General features: G+C 43.6%; 1 protein-coding gene across 5 annotated transcripts in view; it reads right to left on the bottom strand.

Annotated features, from left to right (window-relative positions):
• The window catches only part of ANKS1A (ankyrin repeat and sterile alpha motif domain containing 1A), a 731,235-nt gene that overhangs the window by 586,458 nt on the left and 120,642 nt on the right, over positions 1 to 24,135 (bottom strand). For 4 of the 5 annotated variants that reach the window (XR_006388413.1, XM_044288189.1, XM_044288188.1 and 1 more), the window contains exons 6-7: positions 22,073 to 22,174; positions 14,263 to 14,352 (exon numbers count right to left, since the gene is read on the bottom strand). Coding sequence is in view for 4 of the 5 variants with exons in the window: in XM_044288189.1 (XP_044144124.1) it covers positions 14,263 to 14,352; positions 22,073 to 22,174 (192 nt within the window). In the remaining variant the exon portion in view is untranslated. The remainder of the gene's footprint in view (positions 1 to 14,262; positions 14,353 to 22,072; positions 22,175 to 24,135) is intronic. The other variant, XM_044288191.1, reaches the window with a different exon arrangement.

Here is a 24,135-nt window from a genome sequence, read left to right on the forward strand (position 1 = left end):
CCTGTTGCCAATATTGCCTTTCCTTATCTAGGCAGATCAAGTTGGCTTCACAAGAGATTGCCAACCACCCAACGGCACTAGATGGCTAATCAATCTGATACACTATGTCAAAAAACACAAAATGCCCTCTCTGTTGCTTTCATTAGACGCAGAGAAGGCACTTGACAGAGTGCATTGGGGGTATGCCTTCACGACTCTGGAGAAGTTTGTTTTTTGAGGACCTATCCTATCAGCTATCAAAGACTTTTATTCTTGCCCCTTGGCACAGGTAATTGTTAATGGGATCCTATCGGACCCCTTCCACATCACAAACGTCAAGGCTGCCCACCTTCAGCACTGATTTTCGCAGAAAAAAATTGGAAAGCATAGCTCAGTGTAAGGAGTTACAATTAATTCTCTTAATCATAAAATCAGCCTACGGTATTTGCAGATGACGCTATATTATTTCTATCTGAACCAAGGTAGTCTCTCCCAGTGGTAAAGGATGTTCTTGACCAATTTAGTATGGTTTCCAACTACAAGGTCAATGTGTACAAACCGCAAATGCTTGGGCTTCATATAAGCCTTTCAGTGAAATAGAATATCTCAATGTCAACCCTATTTCTATAGGCAATCGGTTCTATTCCTTTTTTAGGAGTCCAAATTACTCCCTTCAATTAAACAACTAGTCTCAGCAAACTTTTCTCCCTTGCTCTTATCCCTATAAAAGGAACTACGGTATATCGCCTTACACGATATGAGCCAAGCTGGATGGGCAGCATTGTCTTGTATAAGATGTTAATATTGCCACATATAATGTGTACTCTCCATGCACTTCCACTCAAGTTAGCTATGTTTTTTTTTATCCTTTAGGTCACAAATGTCCTCTTTTATTTGGCATCATATTCTTTTCAAAATTGGGTTACATTTTAATAGTTTCTACTGTAGATGTGCATCAGGGGGTCTTGTAAAGCGACATGGCAACTTAAAATTATTCCAGTGAAATCTGCACTCCAAAAACCATGTGACGCTCTTTCTCATCTGACCCCTGCGATTAGCCCATAAAGCAGTTTATGAAAACATATGGGGTTCAGAATCAGGGTAATAAACTATTAAGTTTTGGTTGGCTGTTAACCCTTGCTGTGTTAAAGAAAAATTTATTAAAATAGAAAATCTGAACAATTTCAATTTCACCTACATTTTCCATTCATTCTTGTGGAACACCTAAGGGTTAACAAAGTTTGCAAAGTCTTCTAACATCCTAAAAAAAAATCTGACACCTGGGTTCCTAGGTTCAAATCCAACCAAGGACAACATCTGCATGGAGCATGTTCTGCCCCTGCTTGACTGTTTCCTCCGGGTACTCCAGTTTTCTCCCACACTCCAAAGATATACTGAGTAGGAACTGATAGATTGTGATAGCTCATCAATAACAGATCGGCGGGGGTCCAACATCTGGCAACCTGCCGATCAGCTGGTTGAAGAGAAGGCATGCGGCGTGCCAGCATTGCCTTCTCTTCATTGTTTACCTGCTCGCTGTGGCAACCACAATTCACGGATAGGTGCTCTCTCCAGGTGGCAGCACCTAATGCCAAAGTAATAGATAAACAAGTGAATTTGTGAGGTGGAGGGCACTCAAATGTCTAGGTATATTTATGAGTGGATACAGGATATATGTAGTAAATTATTTATTAAGAACAATGGAAAAAAAAAAATTAATATACAGTGGGATGCAAAAGTTTGGGCAACCTTGTTAATCGTCATGATTTTCCTGTATAAATCTTTGGTTGCTACGATAAAAAAAATGTCAGTTAAATATGTCATATAGGAGACACACACAGACACAGTGATATTTGTGAAGTGAAATGAAGTTTATTGGATTTACAGAAGTGTGCTATAATTGTTAAAAAAAAAATTGGCAGGTGCATAAATTTGGGCACTGTTGTCATTTTATTGATTCCAAAACCTTTAGAACTAATTATTGGAACTCAAATTGGCTTGGTAAGCTCAGTGACCCCTGACCTATATATACAGGTGAATCCAATTATGAGAGAGTATTTTAGGGGGTCAATTGTAAGTTTCCCTTAATTTTCTCTGAAGAGTAGCAACATGGGGGTCTCAAAACAACTCAAATGATTTGAAGACAAAGATTGTTCACCATCATGGTTTAGGGGAAGGATACAGAAAGCTGTCTCAGAGATTTCAGATGTCTGTTTCCACGGTTAGGAACATATTGAGGAAATGGAATACCACAGGCTCAGTTCAAGTTAAGTCTCGAAGTGGCAGACCAAGAAAAATCTCGGATAGACAGAAGCGACAAATGGTGAGAACAGTCAGAGTCAACCCACAGACCAGCACCAAAGACCTACAACATCATCTTGCTGCAGATGGAGTCACTGTGCATCTTTCAACCATTCGGCGCACTTTACACAAGGAGATGCTGTATGCGAGAGTGATGCAGAGGAAGCCTTTTATCCGCCCACAGCACAAAAAGTGCTGCTTGAGGTGGGCTAAAGCACATTTGGACAAGCCAGCTTCATTTTGGAATAAGGTGCTGTGGACTGATGAAACTAAAATTGAGTTATTTGGCCATAACAAGGGGCGTTATGCATGGAGGAAAAAGAAGACAGCATTCCAAGAAAAATACCTGCTACCTACAGTAAAATATGGTGGTGGTTCCATCATGCTGTGGGCCTGTGTGGCCAGTGCAGGGACTGGGAATCTTGTCAAAGTTGAGGGACGCATGGATTCCACTCAGTATCAGCAGATTCTGGAGACCAATGTACAGGAATCAGTGACAAAGCTGAATCTGTGCCGGGGCTGGATCTTTCAACAAGACAACAACCCTAAACACTGCTCAAAATCCACTAAAGCATTTTTGCAGAGGAACAAGTACAACGTTCTGGAATGGCCATCTCAGTCCCCAGACCTGAATAGAATTGAAAATCTGTGGTGTGACTTAAGGAGATCTGTCCATGCTCGGAAGCCATCAAACCTGAATGAACTAAAGATGTTTTGCAAAGAGGAATGGTCCAAAATACCTTCAACCAGAATCTCATTGGAACCTACAGGAAGCGTTTAGAGCAGGGATGCCCAACCTGCGGCCCTCCAGCTGTTGTAAAACTACAACTCCCACCATGCCCTTCTGTATGCTGAAAGCTGTCGGCTGCCCGGGAATGATGGGAGTTGTAGTTTTGCAACAGCTGGAGGGCCGCAGGTTGAGCATGCCTGGTTTAGAGGCTGTAATTTCTGCAAAAGGAGGATCTACAAAATATTGATTTCATTTATTTTTTGTGGTGCCCAAATTTATGCCCCTGCCTAATTTAGTTTAAACAATTATAGCACACTTTCTGTAAATCCAATAAACTTCATTTCACTTCTCAAATATCACTGTGTGTGTCAATTTTTATTGTAACAGCCAAAGATTTATACAGGAAAATCATGACGATTAACAAGGTTGCCCAAACTTTCACATCCCACTGTAAATATATATATATATTTATATATATATATATATATATATATATATATATATATATATATATATACACACATACATATATACACACACATACAGTCAAGTACATAAATATTGAGACATCAATACAATTCTAAAATTTTTGGCTCTACACACCACCACAATGGATTTGAAATAAAACAAACAAGATGTGCTTTAACTGCAGACTGTCGGATTTAATTTGAGGGTACATCCAAATCAGGTGAATGGTGTAGGAATTACAACAGTTTGCATATGTGCCTCCCACTTGTTAAAGAACCAAAGTAATGGGACAGAATAATAATAATAAATCAAACTTTCACTTTTTAATACTTGGTTGCAAATCCTTTGCAGTCAATTACAGCCTAAAGTCTGGAACGCATAGAAATCCCCAGACGCTAAGTTTCATCCATGGTGATGTTCTGCCAGGCCTCTACTGCAACTGTCTTCAGTTCCTGCTTGTTCTTGGGGCATTATCCCTTCAATTTTGTCTTCAGCAAGTGAAATGCATGCTCAATCTGATTCAGGTCAGGTGATTGACTTGGCCATTGCATAACATTCCACTTCTTTCCCTTAAACGTTTTGGTTGCTTTTGCAGTATGCTTTGGGTTATTGTCCATCTGCACTGTGAAGCGCCATCCAATGAGATCTGAAGCATTTGGCTGAATATGAGCAGATGATATTGCCCGAAACACTTCAGAATTCATCCTGCTGCTTTTGTCCAGCAGTCGCATCCTCAATAAAATATAAAAGCGAACCAGTTCCATTGGCAGCCAACTCCCACGCCATGACCTATCACCCCCATGCTTCACTGATAGGTTGTATGCTTAGTATCATGAGCAGTTCTTTCCTTCTCCAAATCTTCTTTCCATCACTCTGGTACAAGTTGATCTTGGTCTCATCTGTTCATAGGATGTTGTTCCAGAACTGTGAAGGCTTTTTAGATGTCTTTGGCAACCTAATCTGGCCTCCCTGTTTTTGAGGCTCACCATGGTTTAAATCTTGTGGTTAACCCGCTGTATTAACTCTACTCTGTTTAAATCTTGTGGTGAACCCTCTGTATTCACTCTGGTGAAGTCTTCTCTTGATTGTTGACTTTGACACACATACACCTACCTGGAGAGTGTTCTTGATCTGGCCAACTGTTGTGAAGGGCGTTTTCTTCACTAGGGAAAGAATTCTTCGGTCATCCACCACAGTTGTTTTCCGTGGTCTTCCGGGGTCATTTGGTGTTGCTGAGCTCACCGATGCGTTCCTTCTTTTTAAGAATGTTCCAAACAGTTGTTTTGGCCACACCTAATGTTTTTGCTATCTCTCTGATGGGTTTGTTGTGTTTTTTCAGCCTAATGATGGCTTGCTTCACTGATAGTGACAGCTCTTTGGATCTGATCTTGAGAGTTAACAGCAACAGATTCCAAATGCAAATAGCACACTTGAAATGAACTCTGGACCTTTTATCTGCTCGTTGCAATTGGGATGATGAGGGAATAACACACACCTGGCCATGGAACAGCCGAGAAGCCAATTGTCCCATTACTTTTGGTCCCTTTTTGGTCCCTTAACAAGTGATAGACATATATGCAAACTATTGTAATTCCTACACTGTTCACCTGATTTAGATGTAAATACCCTCAAATTAAAGCTGACAGTCTGCAGTTAAAGCACATCTTGTTCATTTCATTTTATATCAATTGTGGTGGTGTATAGAGCCAAAAATGTTACAATTGTGTCGATGTCCCAATATTTATGGACCTGACTGTATATATACCACAATGGGTTAATACGAGAAATTCCAGATAGGGGACGTCAAGGTATTCAGATAAAATATACCACAAATAGCAATGTTCTGGTATATAATAAGTACTAATACAGGTGATCAGTCTGTATAGTATACCATATCTCTAATGTTTATGTCAATGTGCACAGTGTGTGGTCCTATGTGCACAATTGGTGGTGACGTAGATATAAGGATATCCAAATAAAATAGAATAATATCAGATAGCACGTCTTACTGTGGGTATTATAATCCCTTGTTATGTCAGAATATAATTGAGTCAGCTGTATATGGAGGCTGGAACAGTCTTACCCCATTTGTAGTGGGTCCCAGGTGATGGCTCCCAAGTGGTGGCTATCGACGTTGGATGCTGACTGTGATCCGGTCCTGGGGGGGCGTTGGTGCGCACGTGTCCTGCTGCTTGCTCGGCGTCTCTCTCCGTTGCAGCGTCTCTGGTTGCGTCGAACGTGGTACAGAGGATGGCATCCCACATGACTCGAGACGTATCTGCGTCACTGCGGTGAGCTGACTGAGAACGTCATCTATTGCGACCGGCTCTGTTCTGTGACTTCGGATTACAGTCTCTGTTTGTAGAGATCTTTAGCTACTGAACCATTTGATAAATGGATCGGAATACTGTCTGAAATAGGACCAAACGTGGCAGACAGTATTACTGATCACCATCCTATTTATAGGGGAGGGATCTGTAGGGTGTCTTGGGTATTGGTAAAATCCGGAATGGATCCAATTGGTTATATACAGAGTTCACATTTATTCACCATGGTGACTGTATGTATATGTAACATTGCCGTGTGTGCAGCCATAGTAGGGTGAATGCACCATAATTAGGTGAAAATATGATAACAGATCAAGAAATAAAAATAAAATAAAAATAAGGATAAAATAGGGTGTTCCCCATAAAGTTATAAAAGTATACATATGTATATAAAGAGGTCAGTGGAAATGATGTTAGTTGCTACGGTATGCAGGAGATTAGGTATATGGGTTGTGAGGGGAGAATCCATTATTCGATTATGGTATAGAGCAGACATGCTCAACCTGCGGCCCTCCAGCTTTTGCAAAACTACAACTCCCAGCATGCCTGAACAGACTACAGCTATGAGCCTACAGCAGGGCATGGTGGGAGTTGTAGTTTTACAACAGCTGGAGGGCCGCAGGTTGAGCATCCCTGGTATAGAGGATACTGGTAGATAGGGGGAGGGGGCCCAACAGGGAGAGGGAGTCGAGGTGCTGGTAGACAGCTGGACCTCGACAACCCGTCCCCGAAGGGCACACCTCCCTATAGAAATCCGAATAATTCTAGTTCTGCGTTCAGACCAGCTTAGATAATTGTTTCCACAGTATCCTCTATACCAGTGATGGCGAACCTATGGCACGGGTGCCAGAGGCGGCACTCAGAGCTCTCTCTGTGGGCACCCGCACCCTGGAAAAAGTCTATGGTGTACCAATATACTCTGGACTTTACCAGCCATTCATCAGTGCTGGGCGCACTATTGACAGCACATTGAATGTAGGCACGTCATTATACTTAAATGATAAACTACATGGAAAATATACTATACTGAACTGGAGTATTCCGGTTACATTGCCGTGTTGGCACTTTGCGATAAATAAGTAGGGTTTGGGCACCCGGCCTCTAACAGGTTCGCCATCACTGCTCTATACCATAATTGAATAATAGATTCTCCACTCACAACCCATATACCTCATCTCCTGCATACCATAGCGACTAACATTTCCACTGACCTCTTTATATACATATGTAAAATTTTATAACTTTATAGGGAACACCCTATTTTTATTTCTTGATCTGTTATCATATTTTCACCTAATTATGGTGCATGCACCCTACTATGGCTGCACACACGGCAATGTTACATATACATACAATCACCATGGTGAATACATGTGAACTCTGTATATAACCAATTGGATCCATTCCGGATTTTACCAATACCCAAGACACCCTACAGATCCCTCCCCTATAAACAGGATGGTGATCAGTAATACTGTCTGCCACTGATGAAGGTGCAAGTGTGCACCGAAACGCATTTGGTCCTATTTCAGACAGTATTCTGATCCATTTATCAAATGGTTCAGTAGCTAAAGGATCTCTACAAACAGAGACTGTAATCCGAAGTCACAGAACAGAGCTGGCCGCAATAGATGACGTTCTCAGTCAGCTGACCGCAGTAACACAGATACGTCTCGAGCCACGTGGGATGCCATCCTCTGTACCACGTGGGACGCAAGCAGAGATGCCGGAACCAAGAGACACCGCAACGGAGAGAGACACCGAGCAAGCAGCAGGACACGTGCGCACCAACGCTCCCCCAGGACCGGATCACCGTCAGCATACAACGTCGATAGCCACTTGGGACCCACTACAAATGGGGTAAGACTGTTCCAGTCTCCATATACAGCTGACTCAATTATATTCGGACATAACAAGTGATTCTAATACCCACAGTAAGACGATATGATACATTTTATTTGGATATCCGTATATCTACATCACCACCAAATGTGCACATAGGACCACACACTGTGCACATTGACGTAAACATTAGAGATATACTATACAGAATGATCACCTGTATTAGTACTTATTATTATATACCAGAACATTGCTTTTTGTGGTATCTTTTATCTGAATACCTTAACGTCACCCATCTGGAACCACTCGTATTAACCCCTTGTGGTATAATATATATATATATATATATATATATATATATATATATATATATATATATATATATATATATATGTATATATATATATATATATATATATATATATATATACACATACATATACACACACACATATATATATATATATACACACACACACACACACACACTTAGTTGTGTTCAAAATTATTCAACCCCCACTGAAATTGAGTGTTTTGGCCAGTTTGACATTGATTTTGATCATTTCAGTCATCTTGTTTATCTTGTTTACAATTAAATCAAAGAGGCACTTGTAAGTCAGACAAATATAACATAACATTTATAATGAAATAACCACACATGTCTTTTCTGTGCTCACATCATTATCAGTTTTATTCAACCCCCAAGTGACATTCAATCTTCGTACTTAGCACAACATCTTTTTCCAGTTATAACCGCTTTTAAACGTGAAGCATAGCTTGACACAAGTGTCTTGCAGCAATCTACGGGTATCTTCGCCCATTCTTCATGGGCAAAAGCCTCCAGTTCAGTCACATTCTTAGGCTTGTGCGCTGCAACTGCTTTCTTTAAGTCCCACCAGAGGTTCTCAATCGGATTTAAGTCTGGTGACTGCGATGGCCACTTCAAAATGTTCCAGCCTTTAATCTGCAACCATGCTCTAGTGGACTTGGAGGTATGCTTGGGATCATTGTCCTGTTGAAAGGTCCAACGTCTCCCAAGCCTCAGGTTTGTGACGGACTGCATCACATTTTCATCCAATATCTCCTGGTACTGAAGAGAATTCATGGTACCTTGCACACGCTGAAGCTTCCCTGTACCTGTAGAAGCAAAACAGCCCCAAAGCATGATTGACCCCCCCGCCATGCTTCACACTAGGCAAGGTGTTCTTTTCTTCATAGGCCTTGTTCTTCCTCCTCCAAACATAGCGTTGGGCCCAAACAGTTCTAATTTTGTTTCATCAGTCCACAGAACACTATCCCAAAACTTTTGTGGTTTGTCCACATGACTTTTGGCATACTGCAGTCGACTCTTCTTATTCTTTGGCGACAGCAAGGGGGTGCGCCTGGGAGTTCTGGCACGGAGGCCTTCATTACGCAGTGTGCGCCTTATTGTCTGAGCTGAAACTTCAGTACCCACATCTAACAAATCTTTTTTCAGTTCCTCAGCAGTCACACAGGGACTTTTCTCCACTTTGCGCTTCAGGTAGCGCACAGCAGTGAAAGTCAGCATCTTCTTTCTGCCATGACCAGGTAGCGTTTCAACAGAGCCCTTTGCCTTGAATTTGTGAATGATGCTTCCTATGGTGTCTCTTGGTATGTTTAACATCTTTGCAATCTTCTTTTAGCCATTGCCCTTCCTGTGAAGAGAAATCACCTCTTCTCTTGTCTTCCTGGACCATTCTCTTGACTTCACCATGTTTGTAAACACACCAGTAAACGTCTAGAAGGAGGTGAGTATCACAGTCCTTTTAAATCTGCCTAATTGGTGCTTATTATGCTTGATTGCTGCTCCTTGACATCCACAGGTGTTTTCAATGCCTGATCGAAAACACTTGAATGAACCTCTGTTCTTAAGAGTGGTAGTCTTTAAGGGGTTGAATAATTGTGTCAATGAAGAAATCACAAAAAAAAAAACATTTAAGACTGTATTACAAAAACAATTGACATAATTTTAGTTGCATTTGGTTCTTTAAAAAGTCCTTGTAAGATTTAATTCTGAACACAATTACAAATGTACACTAAATTCCCTAAAACCCTTTACAGCATTGGGGGCTGAATAAGTTTGAACACAACTGTATGTATGTGTGTATATATATATATATATATATATATATATATATATATATATATATATATATATATATATATATATATATATATATATATATATATATATAAAACAGAGAAACGGACTGCACTCCCAAGGGTCTTCAGTGAAAAAGGTTTATTCACCCATAGGTGGCACAAGCGACGTTTCGGCTCTCACATGAGCCTTTCTCAAGCATCATGCTTGAGAAAGGCTCATGTGAGAGCCGAAACGTCGCTTGTGCCACCTATGGGTGAATAAACCTTTTTCACTGAAGACCCTTGGGAGTGCAGTCCGTTTCTCTGTTTTATATCAAGTGGGTAAGCACCAGTTACCATATCCGGACATTGCACCCGCTTTACCTCATTTTATTTTGGTGGTGCTGCCAGTTATTTATTTTTCTTATATATATATATATATATATATATATATATATATATATATATATATATATATATATATATATATTATTTATTATTTTTTTTTTCATTGATCGTAATTACACCTAAGGGTTCTTTCACACTTGCATTGTCCGGATCCATTCTGTACTCCACTTGCCGGAATTACATGCCGGATACGGAAAAACTGTTTTACTATGTGTTACTATGGCAGCCAGGACGCTATTAAAGTCCTGGTTGCCATAGTAGTAGTGGGGAACGGTATACTTACAGTCCGTGCGGCTCCCGGGGTGCTCCAGCATGACGTCAGAGCGCCCCATGCGCATGGATGACGTGCCATGCGATCACGTCATCCATGCGCGTGGGGCGCCCTGACGTCACTCTGGAGCGCCCCGGGAGCCGCACGGACAGTAAGTATACTGCTCCCCCGCTCCCCACTACACTTTACCATGGCTGCCAGGACTTTAGCGTCCCGGCAGCCATGGTAACCATTCAGAAAAAGCTAAATGTCGGATCCGGCAATGCGCCGAAACGGAGTTTAGCTTAAGGCCGGATCCGGATTAATGCCTTTCAATGGGCATTAATTCCGGATCCGGCCTTGTGGCAAGTGTTCGGGATTTTTGGTGGGAGCAAAAAGCGCAGCATGCTGCAGTATTTTCTCCAGCCAAAAAACGTTCCTGTCTGGAACTGAAGACATCCTGAACGGATTTCTCTCCATTCAGAATGCATTAGGATAAAACTGATCAGGATTCTTCCGGCATAGAGCCCCGATGACGGAACTCTATGCCGGAAGAAAAGAACGCAAGTGTGAAAGAGCCCTTAGCCATCCCATTCACTTCAAGGTGACGGCTCATTCCTATTTAATGGTACAGGAACAAGCTGTCCCGTTGAAGTGAATGGGACAACTTAGGTGATAAACACACCTGCTCACCGCTGTGGTTGTGACAGCAAGAAGGTAAAAAATGATGAGAAGGCTGGGCCAGCATGGCGCACTCGTTCCCTTCAAAAGCTGTGGCCAATAGCAAGGACTGGGAGCCGCACAGGGAGCCGAGTAGAATCAGTGTGAGGGACCTGGGCATATGAAGGGCTTTTCAAGCCTCAGATAACCCTTTTAAGCTCCCCTAGCTTAAACACCCTTAATGAGCAGACCACTTTTTACAATTATGCACTACACTACTTTCACGGTTTATTCCTCGGTCATACAACTTACCACCCAAATGAATTTTACCTCCTTTTCGTCTCACTAATAGAGCTTTCATTTGGTGGAATTTCATTGCTGCTGACATTTTTACTTTTTTTTTTATTATTAATCGAAATTTACAGCTTTTTTTGCAAAAAAAAAAATGACATTTTTAAATTTCAGTTGTAAAATTTTTCAAATAAAACTACATTTCTATATAAATTTTTATCTAAATTGATTGTTCTACATGTCTTTGATAAAAAAAAAAATGCAATAAGTGTTTATTTATTGGTTTGGGTAAAAGTTATAGCGTTTGCAAACTATGGTACAAAAATTTGAATTTCCGCATTTTGAAGCAGCACTGAATTTCTGAGCACCTGTCATGCTGAATTTTGTGGAGCCGGTCAAAAGCTGGATGGCCTCTGGGACGAGAGGTGCTGTTGTCACTCACCCTGGGTTCACACCTGAGCGTTCCTCAAACGCGCGTTTTACGCGCGTTTTTATGCGCGTTTTTTGTAATAGTAAACGCGCGTTTGTGTCATTGACTGCAGTGTCCTATGGCCACAAACGCGCGTCAAAACGCCCCAAAGAAGCTCAAGTACTTGTTTGAGCGTCGGGCGTTTTACAGCGCGTTCGTACGCGCTGTAAAACGCCCAGGTGTGAACCCTTCCCATAGGGAAGCATTGGTTTTCATGTCTTAAGCGTTTTACAGCGCGTTTGAACGCGCTGTAAAACGCTCAGGTGTGAACCCAGGGTAAAGTGCAGGAAACGCAGGACGGCCTCAAATCGTGCCCTGGACATGGCAGCAGAGAACATGGGCATGTGATGAATTGGGTTTGGGGACCAATATGACCGCAATTCATGCATTTTTGTTAGGCCCAGAATTTTTTTTCATTCAAAACGTGGACGGGTTTCCACCGGAAAGACTGGGCATAATAGCTTCCTGGGTTGGCGGCTATAAATTGAGTGGCATACCGATTTCTGCCACGACTAAGTCTAAGAGCTCCGCAGTCAAGAACAGCTCAAAAAATCCCAGTGACTAATCAATCTGAGCTGTCTCAACCCAAACTCCAGAATGGGTGGTGAAAGGGGGAACTACAGGTGCGGCTGAAGTTGGGGGCTGCCAATCAGGGTTTGCCAGCACCTCAGGGACTCTACGGGCCTGTCTGTGCGGTGGCTGCGACGGGGGAACTACTGCATGCTCCACCGTACCAGCTTCAACTGCCCTTCTGGTGCTCGCCACTTCACCATGTTGTACGGCAGTGCTGGTACTAGGTCCAAGATGGGCTGCGCTGCTGGTGTATGCCTCACCAGGTAATCCGACAGCGCCAGCCCCACTCTGCTGACCTCCTGCGCAACATGTGGTCTAGCAACACAGGGCCGGGTACGCCTGGTGGTATCAGGGACCTCAACCTCCTCGTCCGAACTTTGGGTCAGACTGCCACTGCTTTCTACAAGTTCATATTCTGACCCACTGGATTCGTCAAATGAGGGTTCTCATTCCTCACCCGACTGGGTCAGAAGCCTGTAGGCCTCTTCAGAAGAATACCTCTTATTTGCCATTTGGGCAACTAAATTTAGGGGGTATTCCCCGAGACTACCCAAGAAAAAAAGCAAGCCTGCCTTACAAATGGGAGGCTAGCAAAGTACCGGAAGCCGCTGCGATTGATAAAAAATATCCCCCAATTTTTTGTCACTCCGGCAGGGCGGGCGTGGGTGAACGCCCGTGTGGGCGACTGATCAGGCCTGATCGGGCAAACACTGCGTTTTTTGGTGGAGGGCGAGCTAAGGTGACACTAATACTATTATAGATCTGACTGTGATCAGTTCTGATCACTTACAGATACTATAAAAGTACCAATGCTGAGTAGGGATATGCTAATCAGCGAATCAGTGACTGCGGTGCGGTGGGCTGGACGCTAACTGACGCCAACTGCCTAACAAAGGGGACAAAACTATCCTAAACCTAACCATCAATACTAGTGAAAAAAAAAGTGACAGTTTACACTGATGACTTTTTTCCCCTTTCACTAGGTGATTGACAGGGGCGATCAAGGGGTGATCAAGGGGTTAATTGGGGTGATAGGGGGTGATCTGGGGCTAAGTGTACTGTTGGTGTGTACTCACTGTGAAATGTGCTCCTCTGCTGGAACCAACCGACGAAAAGGACCAGCAGAGGAGCACAGAAGAAATGTAACACCTTATTTTTTTAAATATAAGGTGTTATATGGCTTCTGATTTGCTTTTTTGAAAATCATCAGCCTGCCAGCGACAATTATTGGCTGTCAGGCTGATGACAAACTTGTCCTCTAACTTTTGCCGGCCGGCGATGCGCATGCGTAGGCGTCTCGCGAGATGACGCTCCGGCGTGTGAAGGTGCCCGAGTCAGCCGCCTCCGGAACCCGATCCTGCATTAAGCGGTCCGGAGGCGATTAAAGTAGCACAAAAATGTTTCTTCACTGAACTGTTAGAAAGGTACATGATGTAAACTGTAGTGAAAGTAATTTTCTAATCTGTGACTGTACTTGCAAGTTATAACCTCCCTTCTGATCCTTAGCTGTGTCATTTGACCAACACTATGATTTCCGAATGACACAGAACAGGAAATCAGTTACCTTCACTATTCATTCCTATGAGACGGCCATTGAGGGTTCTATAGAAATACAAAGAGAAATTGACTTCCTATCCACATTGTGTGGAAGTGCTTCTTTAACTGTAAGACCACCAAAAGATAACTTGGCCATTAGCTATTGATTCAAGGACCTCTTCAGCCAAACATGTATGTTATCTCAAGTGAAATGGTGCAATGAAATACAAGACTTGGGTGTGTGACTGGCAGAATTTTTAGTATATTTTTTCTTATTGTAAAAAAAAAAAAAAACATAAAAAAGAAAATATTTACGCTTATTTACCCCCTTGAGAATCAGTGCACATAGATCTACTAGGCAATGGTGCAGGTTTCAGTTCTGTCTCTCTTGCTGCTGTCCTCACTGACTTGTGACCTTTAAGACACAAGTAAATACAAATGGGTAATAGCACAAAATGGAATAAGACAGCACATCTGTACAAATGCTTCAATACCAATATCAATCTCAATACAAATTACAAACAGCAGGAGAACATTACTAATGCACAGTTTATGGACCAAGAAAACCCTCCTTGCCGAGATTATTATAGATAAATGGAAAGTGCTGCAGATATTGGAAATTCACACACGTTGCAAGTGGTTTTTGTGACCCATCGAGCAACAAATTATTTGGACCTAAAAAGCCGCAGTATGATTAAATATCCATGGATTATAACAGGGGTGGGGAACCTCCGACCCACGGGACCATTTCAGGTGGGCCCCAGGCCCCCTGCCAGAACATATTGAGAAAATGCTAATGACCGCTCCATTATGGAAGCGGTCATTAGCATGCAGAAGCCACAGGAAGTTGAGAACAGCGCTGCACTAGCTGTACTCACTTTCACTAGTCTTTTTCCAGCCCCACGTTGTGTCCTGACGCGCACTATGACCTGACACTGTGCGTTGTCAGACAGTAATTGGACACCTATCTGTACAGGGTCACGGATCTAGGTCACAAGTATGGCGGCCACTCCTTCTACGACTACCACCGCTCATTTTTCGATAAGGCGGCCGCCACTCTTAGTCAATTTCAGCACACCACCAATTGGGCTTCCATGGATATGGAGCTCTTTTGTCACCATTTCGCTGGCCTCAGGGCTTCAGCATGTGCTTCTTGCCACTCCATCCTCCACTCTTCGGAATGGTGCCCTAATGCAGTTCCTCCCGTCTCTTAGAGCAGATTCCTTCCCAGTACCTCAGGTTTTCTGCAGAGACTTGCCCCATCCACTGATAAATTGGGCCGCTCCATAGTTTTCCTGGGCAACAGCCAAATTTGCAACAATTACAACATGGCCATCTGTAACTACAACAAATGTAGAGCCCTGCACATTTGCTCTATTTGTTTCAGAGCCCACCCACTGATAGCCTGCCCACAGCGTTCATCCAGGACCTCATGACTAGCCGGGGTTAACTTGGACCTCTTGGCAGCACTCCAAGACCATCCCAATTCCAGATTCGTCCATTTCTTAATATCCGGGTTTGCCGAGGGATTCCACACGGGTCTAGTCGCTCTTCCCTAGTCCACTTGGGAGTCCTAATCTCCTCTCAGCCGCCAGGGATCCCGACTCGGTAGGAGTCTTAATACAGTCCGAATTAAAAGAGGGGTTCCTTATCGGGCCATTTTCCACTGTTCCCTTTAATTATTGGAGGGTCAGTCCCATTGGCAATGTGGCTAAAAAATTATCCAATAAAAAACATCCGATTTACGATCTCTCTGCGCCTCATGGTTCCAGCATTCCGAGCCTCAACTCTCTAATTCCCTCAGAGGAATTCTCTATGTGATACTCCTCAGTCGATGATGCCATCCATCTCATCCTCCGGGTAGGCAGAGGTACCTGGCTATCCAAAGCAGACATAGCGGACGCTTTCAAGCTCTTGCCTATCCACCCGCAGCTTTGGAAGTTTCACGGCATTAAATGGCAAGACCTGTACTATTTTGCAAGCCGTCTGACCTTCGGATCCAAGAGCAGTCCCTGACTGTTCGATCAATTTGCACAGGCTCTGCATTGGATTTTAGTCAACTGCTGTGATTGCCCGCTGGTCATTCATTGCCTGGATGATTTCCTGTTGGACTGCAGACCCAGCAAACTCCGGTCCCTTCTCCAGATCTTCTCTGAACTTAACGTCCCTGTCACATCTTCAAAGGTAGAAGGCCCCTCGACGGTAATAACCTTCCTAGGTATAGTTTTATATTAAAATGGAAGCTAGGCTACCGGAGGAGAAGCTCTAAATAATCAGAGAAGAGCTATCCAAATCAGTAGGTTCCAGAATTTTTTATAAAGTAGACTTGCAATCTTTTCTGGGCATGTTAAATTTTGCCACCAGAATCATTTTCGCAGATTTGGCAATGTGGAATACATACCTCTCCAATTGGAATGGGGTCTCCATGTTCGTTCCTCAATGGGGCCCCGCTCGGCGACGATCCTTACGGACGCCGCCGCCTCTGCGGGTTACGCAGCAATCAGCGAGAATCAGTGGTTTGCTGGTTCCTGGCCAAAGAAGTATTTTCAGCTCAGCGTGCTTTGAAGTCTTCCCCATTGCTAGATGTGTACCTAATGTAGCAGTCAATGGGCCAAATCTTCAGTAGTTTTCGTCACTGACAACCATGCGGTAGTTTCATATAACATGCAGGCACATCCAGAGCACACAAAATGTCGCAGCAGTTGCCTTGTCACAATTTAACTACTTCAGCCCCCCTAGCTTAAACCCCCTTAATGACCAGACCACTTCAGGCAATGCCGGAGGCGGAACGAGCGGGTTTATCCCCTCCAGCTTTCCAAACATTGGTCATGGATTAAAATGTTACATTGATTCAGCAAAAAATCTGGTGCAAAAGACTTTGTCTATAAACAAGTCTACAAATTATAAAACCGGCTGGAATGTTTTCACACAAAATGTCGCAGCAGTTGCCTTGTCACGATTTAACTACTTCAGCCCCCCTAGCTTAAACCCCCTTAATGACCAGACCACTTTTTACAATTCTGCACTACACTACTTTCACGGATTATTGCTCGGTCATGCAACTTACCACCCAAATGAATTTTACCTCCTTTTCTTCTCACTAATAGAGCTTTCATTTGGTGGTATTTCCTTGCTGCTGACATTTTTACTTTTTTGTTATTAATCGAAATTTGAATTTCCGCATTTTGAAGCAGCACTGAATTTCTGAGCACCTGTCATGCTGAATTTTGTGGAGCCGGTCAAAAGCTGGGTGGCCTCTGGGACGAGAGGTGCTGTTGTCACTAAAGTGCAGGAAACGCAGGATGGCCTCAAATCGTGCCCTGGACATGGCAGCAGAGAACATGGGCATGTGATGAATTGGGTTTGCCAGCACCTCAGGGACTCTACGGGCCTGTCTGTGCGGTGGCTGCGACGGGGGAACTACTGCATGCTCCACCGTACCAGCTTCAACTGCCCTTCTGGTGCTCGCCACTTCACCATGTTGTACGGCAGTGCTGGTACTAGGTCCAAGATGGGCTGCGCTGCTGGTGTATGCCTCACCACGTAATCCGACAGCGCCAGCCCCACTCTGCTGACCTCTTTAGAATTTGGGCCCCTTTGCGCACCTAGGCTGCAAAAAAGTGTGCAAATCTCTGTAAAAGACAACTTTTCCCATTTTTTTAAACAAAGATGTCATTTTACAGAGATATTTCTCTCACTCAGCATGGGTATATGTAAAAATACACGCCAAAACACATTGCCCTACTTCTCCTGAGTACAGCGATACCACATGTGTGACACTTTTTTTGCAGCCTAGGTGCGCAAAGGGGCCCAAATTCCAATGAGTACCTTTTAGGAGCGCATTTTTAGGCATTTGGATTCCAGACTTCTCACGCTTTAGGGCCCCTAAAATGCAGTATAAATACCCCACATGTGACCCCATTTTGGAAAGAAGACACCCCAAGGTATTCCGTGAGGGGCATGGCAAGTTCCTAGAATATATTTTTTTGGGCACAAGTTAGTTGAAAATGATTTTGTAAGAGAAAAAAAAAACATTTTACGCTAACTTGTGCCGGAATTTTTTTTTTAATATATTCTAGGAACTCGCCATGCTCCTCACGGAATACCTTGGGTGTCTTCTTTCCAAAATGGGGTCACTTATGGGGTATTTATACTGCCCTGGCATTTTAGGGGCCCTAAAGCGTGAGAAGAAGTCTGGAATATAAATGTCTAAAAATGTTTAAGCATTTGGATTCCGTAAGGGGTATGGTGAGTTAATGTGAGATTTTATTTTTTGTCACAAGTCAGTGGAATATGAGACTTTGTAAGAAAAAAAAAATTCCGCTAACTTGTGCCCAAAAAATAAATAAAAATCTTCTATGAACTCGCCATGCCCCTCAAAAGTGATCTTTATAGCGCCAAAGCGTTTTTTGTAGAGCCTATAGAACATGTCCTATTCTTGTCCACAATTGCGGACAAGAAAAGGCATATTCTATATAGTTCTGGCAATGTACGGATCCGCAAAATTCGGAAAGCACATTGCCGGTGTCCGTGTTTTGCAGATCACATACGGGCGTCTGAATGGAGCCTTACAGGGGGGTGATCAATGACAGGGGGGTGATCAGAGTTTGATAAGGGGTTAATAAGTGATGGGGGGGGGGTGTAGTGTAGTGTGGTGCTTGGTGCTACTTATTAAAGAGTTGCCTGTGTCCTCTGGTGGTCGATCCAAGCAAAAGGGACCACCAGAGGACCAGGTAGTAGGTATATCAGGCGCTGTTAACAATACAGCATCTGATATACCTTTCAAGGGTTAAAAAAAACACATCTACAGCCTGCCAGCAAATGATCGCCGCTGGCAGGCTGTAGATCAACTAGTTTACCTTGCACTCCTGTGAGCGCGCATTCACAGGAAATCTCGCGTCTCGCGAGATGACGCACCGCCGCGTCAAGGAGAAACAGACCAACTGCCTGCATGAGGCAATCCTGCTTTAGGCGGTCGGGAGAAGGTTAATTTTTGCATTTTAATTCAGGCAATGCCGGAGGCGGAACGAGCGGGTTTATCCCCTCCAGCTTTCCAAACATTGGTCATGGATTAAAATGTTACATTGATTCAGCAAAAAATCTGGTGCAAAAGACTTTGTCTATAAACAAGTCTACAAATTATAAAACCGGCTGGAATGTTTTCAACAGATTCACACTCCTTCACCCAAGACATAATACTGGCAAGACCGCATACATCATGGCCTTTTTGGCGTACTGCCACACGGAACTCAAACTTTCCTACAACTCCATAAAATTATACCTGGCCGGGGTACAGCATTTCCTCACGTTAGAAGATCCGGACAGTAGGACGATTTTCTTGTGACAGGCGATAAAAGCTAACCTCAGGGGCATACAAAAGAGCAGCGGGCACTCGCAGACAGCCAGCATCAGGAGAGCTTTTCAGGAAATTATCCACCTCCCTAGATGGCAATCCTTTGGGGCTCCTTTCAAGCACAGTTATCAAAGCAGCCATGTATCTTAGCTTTTACGGTTTCTTATGGCAAGGGGAGTTCACCAGCACCACTGCCAGAGTCCGGTGCAAAGACCAATTGGTACTGTACCTCGCTTCTACCAAAACGTCCCAAGTCGGGCCACCGGTAGAAATCAGGTACTTCCAGACTTTCAATGAATGGTGCCCGGTTCAGGTTTTCCAGAAGATACTGGTGGGTTTGGGCGACTCGGCCCAAGACACTCCTTTGCTCCCATTCAAGGTTAGGTCCATCACTTCATCCCAGTTTATTTTGTACATGCGCTTACTAGCGGCCGGTTTAGGGTATGAACCGAAAACCATTTTGGGGCATTCTTTCCATATTGGGGCTGCATATGCAGCTTCAAAGCACAATGTTCCAGGTCACATCATTCAAAAAATGGGTCGCTGGAACTCTCTATGTTACGGTCAGTACATTCCGAACCCTCACGTGGATATATCGGAGGCCTTCTGTAGTTTGGTTTCATGACTTGCTGCATTTCTAATAAACTCCTTTCTACGCTACCTGGCTTTCTTTTTGCCCCCTTATAGGCCTACCCTCGTTCATGGCTAAGGGCACACCACCAGCCATCCAGTCGTAGGTAAACAGGTCAGGTCTGATCAGTATAGCAATCAAATTTTTTTAGTTGTGAATTTTGTATGGCCCCCGAACGATGTTACAAATATCCGAATGGCCCTCGGCAGCATAAAGGTTCCCCACGCCTGGATTATACCATTAATTGAACTAGATGTTTGATTCATATTTGGCAATGCAGTGATAAACATGCCACACCTGAATACAGCTGAGAGTCTTTATCCGCATAACTACTTGCCCAGCGATGCAAAAAATATACAAGAATAGCACAGCAGATAAAGAGAAGACAAAGAGAAATAATCTGTCCACGCAAGGCAAAATTTAAGTAAAAACAAAACAAAAACAAAAAACAAGTAAGACTGCTGCCATCAGAATTCCAACAATCCACCTAGGACAGTGGTGGCGAACCTATGGCACGGGTGCCAGAGGTGGCACTCAGAGCCCTCTCTGTTGGCACCCATGCCCTGGAAAAAGTCTATGGCGTACCAATATGCCTTAGACTTTTCCTGCCATTCATCAGTGCAGGGCGCACTATGAACAGCACAGGCAGCGCACAGAATGTAGGCAGGCTGTTATAGCTAATGATAAAGTACATGGAAGATATAATATGTTGGACTGTAGTATTCAGGGTAAATTGCTGTGTCGGCACTTTGCAATAAATAAGTGGGTTTTGGGTTGCAGTTTGGGCACTCGGTCTCTAAAAGGTTCGCCATCACTGACCTAGGACAATTGTGACTTCAACACTGCTCACTTTAAAGTATAACTGTCATTTTTTTTTAAATCATTTTTTGAGTATTGGATTGTGGTGATTAATATTTACTTGGTGGCCCTAATTTCAACTTTTCACTGTGTATTCAATTACCCCTTAATTCCACAGTTTTGTTCCCTATTTTTACCTATGCTTAAAATAGGGTTGCTAGGCATGGTCCATCTATCTGTTGAAGGACGGAGGACGCAAAAGCAGGCTGCGTGCAAGGTCACATTACTGACAGCCAGGGACTGTGAGTAAATGATTAAAGCCAGGTCCTCCCCAGCAGCTGATAACAGTGCCTGGGCTGTGTGCACTTCTCCCTGTCCCTGCGCTTGGCAGACGCTCCCTCACTCAGCAGACTGGGACAATGCAGAGCTGAATCAGCGCAGAGCAGGGAAGGGAGATCTGCAGTCTGCTCAGTGTATAAATGAAAGCAACATGTGGTAAGAGGACCCCTTTGTGCCGCAGGAGATTAACCCTTTAGGGGGAGGGCTCTGGTTACTGACACTTTTGGGGGGCTATTATTACTGGTTAGTGAGGGCAGGCGGGATTAGCATCAGGGTGAGGGCAGTGGCGGCCATCTTAACTGAATAGTGAAATTGCAGTTTTATGCAGACTGCTTGCTAAGGGCTGAATCTTTTTAAATATGGGGTAAGTCAGTCTAATAGTAACCGATTCTGGAATATCATGTTATTAGTAACTACATATATGAAAGTTGAAATTAGGGTCTAAGTGTGACAGTTATCCTTTAAAGCACACAATGGACAGAGCTGTGTAGTGCCAGGGTCAGAGATGCAACTAAATAGCTTATCAGCAGGGGTGTGTGTGTGTCAGACCCCCACAAATTAGATATCGATATCAAAATCCTGAACAACCCCTATAAGATATAATTAGCACATGGATTAAAAACATGTTTTAACTGGATTGCAGTAACAAATTGGGAATACAGTTATGCACATAATCTACTGAGACAACCATACCAGGCATTGTGGCTGGATTATAGTGATGTTAATGCAGACATGATTGCCTTTAAAAAGCAAATGGGAAAAAAGGTAGATCTATGTGCTTACTGGCTTAACTTGAGTATTAGGACTTAATAGTCTAGCAAAACTCCAGTCTTCACAAGCAACCCGCCTTTGAGGATTTTTTTTTTTACCCATTACTCTGCTGTATTCAAGGAACTAACTGGAACTGAAGTCTCTCTATTCGTGCAATTTGATAAGTTTTTCAGCTTCCAACTGCCTTGATCGTTTTTTTTATATGCTTCCATGGATGTGTATGTGGAACAGCAGCTGTATTACCCTGTATAAGTGAAGCTATCTGCTGGCTCTTCTGAGACGGCAACTCCTGGACAATGTCTAGTGCAGTCATTCCTTTGCTGTCTGTTATGTTGACATCAATTCCTGTTATGAGAAAGGAGTTCAACTGGATTACAGACAAAATATTGATAGCTGTAAACATTTTATATGTACTTTATAATAAATAAAAATACTGCGTACTGATAATGTTGCTTTACAGTCTCAGTGCCATGTTAATCCATCCAAAATATGACATTTCAACCCCTCATGGAGTCTTTTTCAAGCAAACAAACATGGATGAGGAAATTATGCTCAAAGTTAAAGGGAACCTGTCACCTGCAAAACGCATATTAAACCGACCACAGTACCTTACAGTATCCCCCAGTGTGTTGCTAATCATGTTTTTCTTCCCTTTGTGTTTCTTCATACTTGATAAAAACGCTGTTTTAACGACGGTTGACACTGTCTCCGAGTCAGGCTTGAAGTCAAGGGGTCAGCGGCCTCCTTGCTTCAAGTAAAGCTACACCTGCCTCTTATCCCTCTTCTCTAGAATTAGATTGACATGCTGCCGTGATGCCGAGATAGGGCTCTTCAAGAGCATGCGCGGTACACTGCCTATTACAGCGTGACGGCCGGGCGCGCGATCGAACTGTCCTGCGCATCCGCAGTCAGCAGAATGCAGGCGGTTGAGTGAGGATCGCTCTGTAACAGGCAGCGTACCGTGCATGCGCTAGAAGAGCACTATCACAGCAGCATGTTTATCTAATTGTAGAGAGGAGGGGTAAGGGGCGGGCTTAGCTTTACTTGAAGCAAGGAGGCAGTTTTCTAAAGATGTTCCTCTCCCTACAGCAGCACGTCTGATCCTCATTCCTACACTTCAGTTTTCAAATCCAGGATGAGGTAAACTCCTTTCTGAAGCGCAGGGACACAAAGGAGCCGTTATATCAGCTGTAATCTGTAATCTCAACGAGAGTTGAGACGAATAGTGGAAGACCATATTGGAGATATCAATAATCATAGGGATGAATCCATAGCTCACCACGTTCTTGAACATCATGATGGGAATTATAAGTCCCTTACATTTTACATTTATCGGCGATCGCAGAAAACCGCAGGTCAATTCAGACCTGCGGTTTTCTGCGTTTCCGGTCCATTCGGGTCTCCGGTGACTCCGGAAAAAGACTGCGATCGGTGGCGTAATTATACACCACCAATCGCAGTATGAAGATTTGAAGAGGCGGTGCGGGCCCTGGTGCTGAACGCCGCTGTCCAGGGTGCTGATTGGTGCAGGGGAGAGAGGCGCGAGATTCAAACTTCCTGAACTCCTTCTCCTCTCCTCTTCCTGTCCAGCACCCGCACCGTGCAGCACCGACCAGAACCAGCTCCTGAGTCCCCCCTAATCGCCATCCAAAACCCTCCTGCACCCATCGCCATCCAGGTAGGTTAGGGTCAGTGAGGGAGAGGCACCATTAGGCAGGGAAAGAAAGGAAAAGTTAGTTTAAAAAAAATAATAAAAAAATATAATAAAATAAAATGAACTTTTACCCTAAACTTTGCCCCTGCCACCTGTACGCCCAACAGTTCGTCGCTCAAAACCCAGGCTCATTTTTGTCTAGACCCGGTGGCTGGACGCTGGTCAGTGCAGGCAAGATGAGGACATTTTGGGGCTTCGTGCTGCATATGGGTCTAGTCCAAAAACCCAGTGTCAGGCAATACTGGAGTGGGGACGTCCTATACCAGACCCCACCGTACAGTATGGTCATGACACCTCCCCGGTTTGAGGCCATCCGGAAATGCCTGCATTATTCCGATTCTCTTCATACTGGAAAGAAGGGACGAACCCAAAAAAGATGCAGAGTGTGTCACAAGGGGAAAATACGGAAGGACACCACCACCACTCAGTGTGACACTTGCCCCGATCATCCGGGCCTCTGCGTTATCGATTGCTTCAGGGAGTATCACACTTCCACGGAGTACTAAATTTTTTATAATCCCCAACAGTCCACTAGAGAACATAAAAAACTATGGCTGTCAGACTATGGAGACACTGAAACAAAAAAAATATT

This window comes from Bufo gargarizans, chromosome 3 (genome assembly GCF_014858855.1).
Source record: "Bufo gargarizans isolate SCDJY-AF-19 chromosome 3, ASM1485885v1, whole genome shotgun sequence".
Lineage (NCBI taxonomy): Eukaryota > Metazoa > Chordata > Amphibia > Anura > Bufonidae > Bufo > Bufo gargarizans.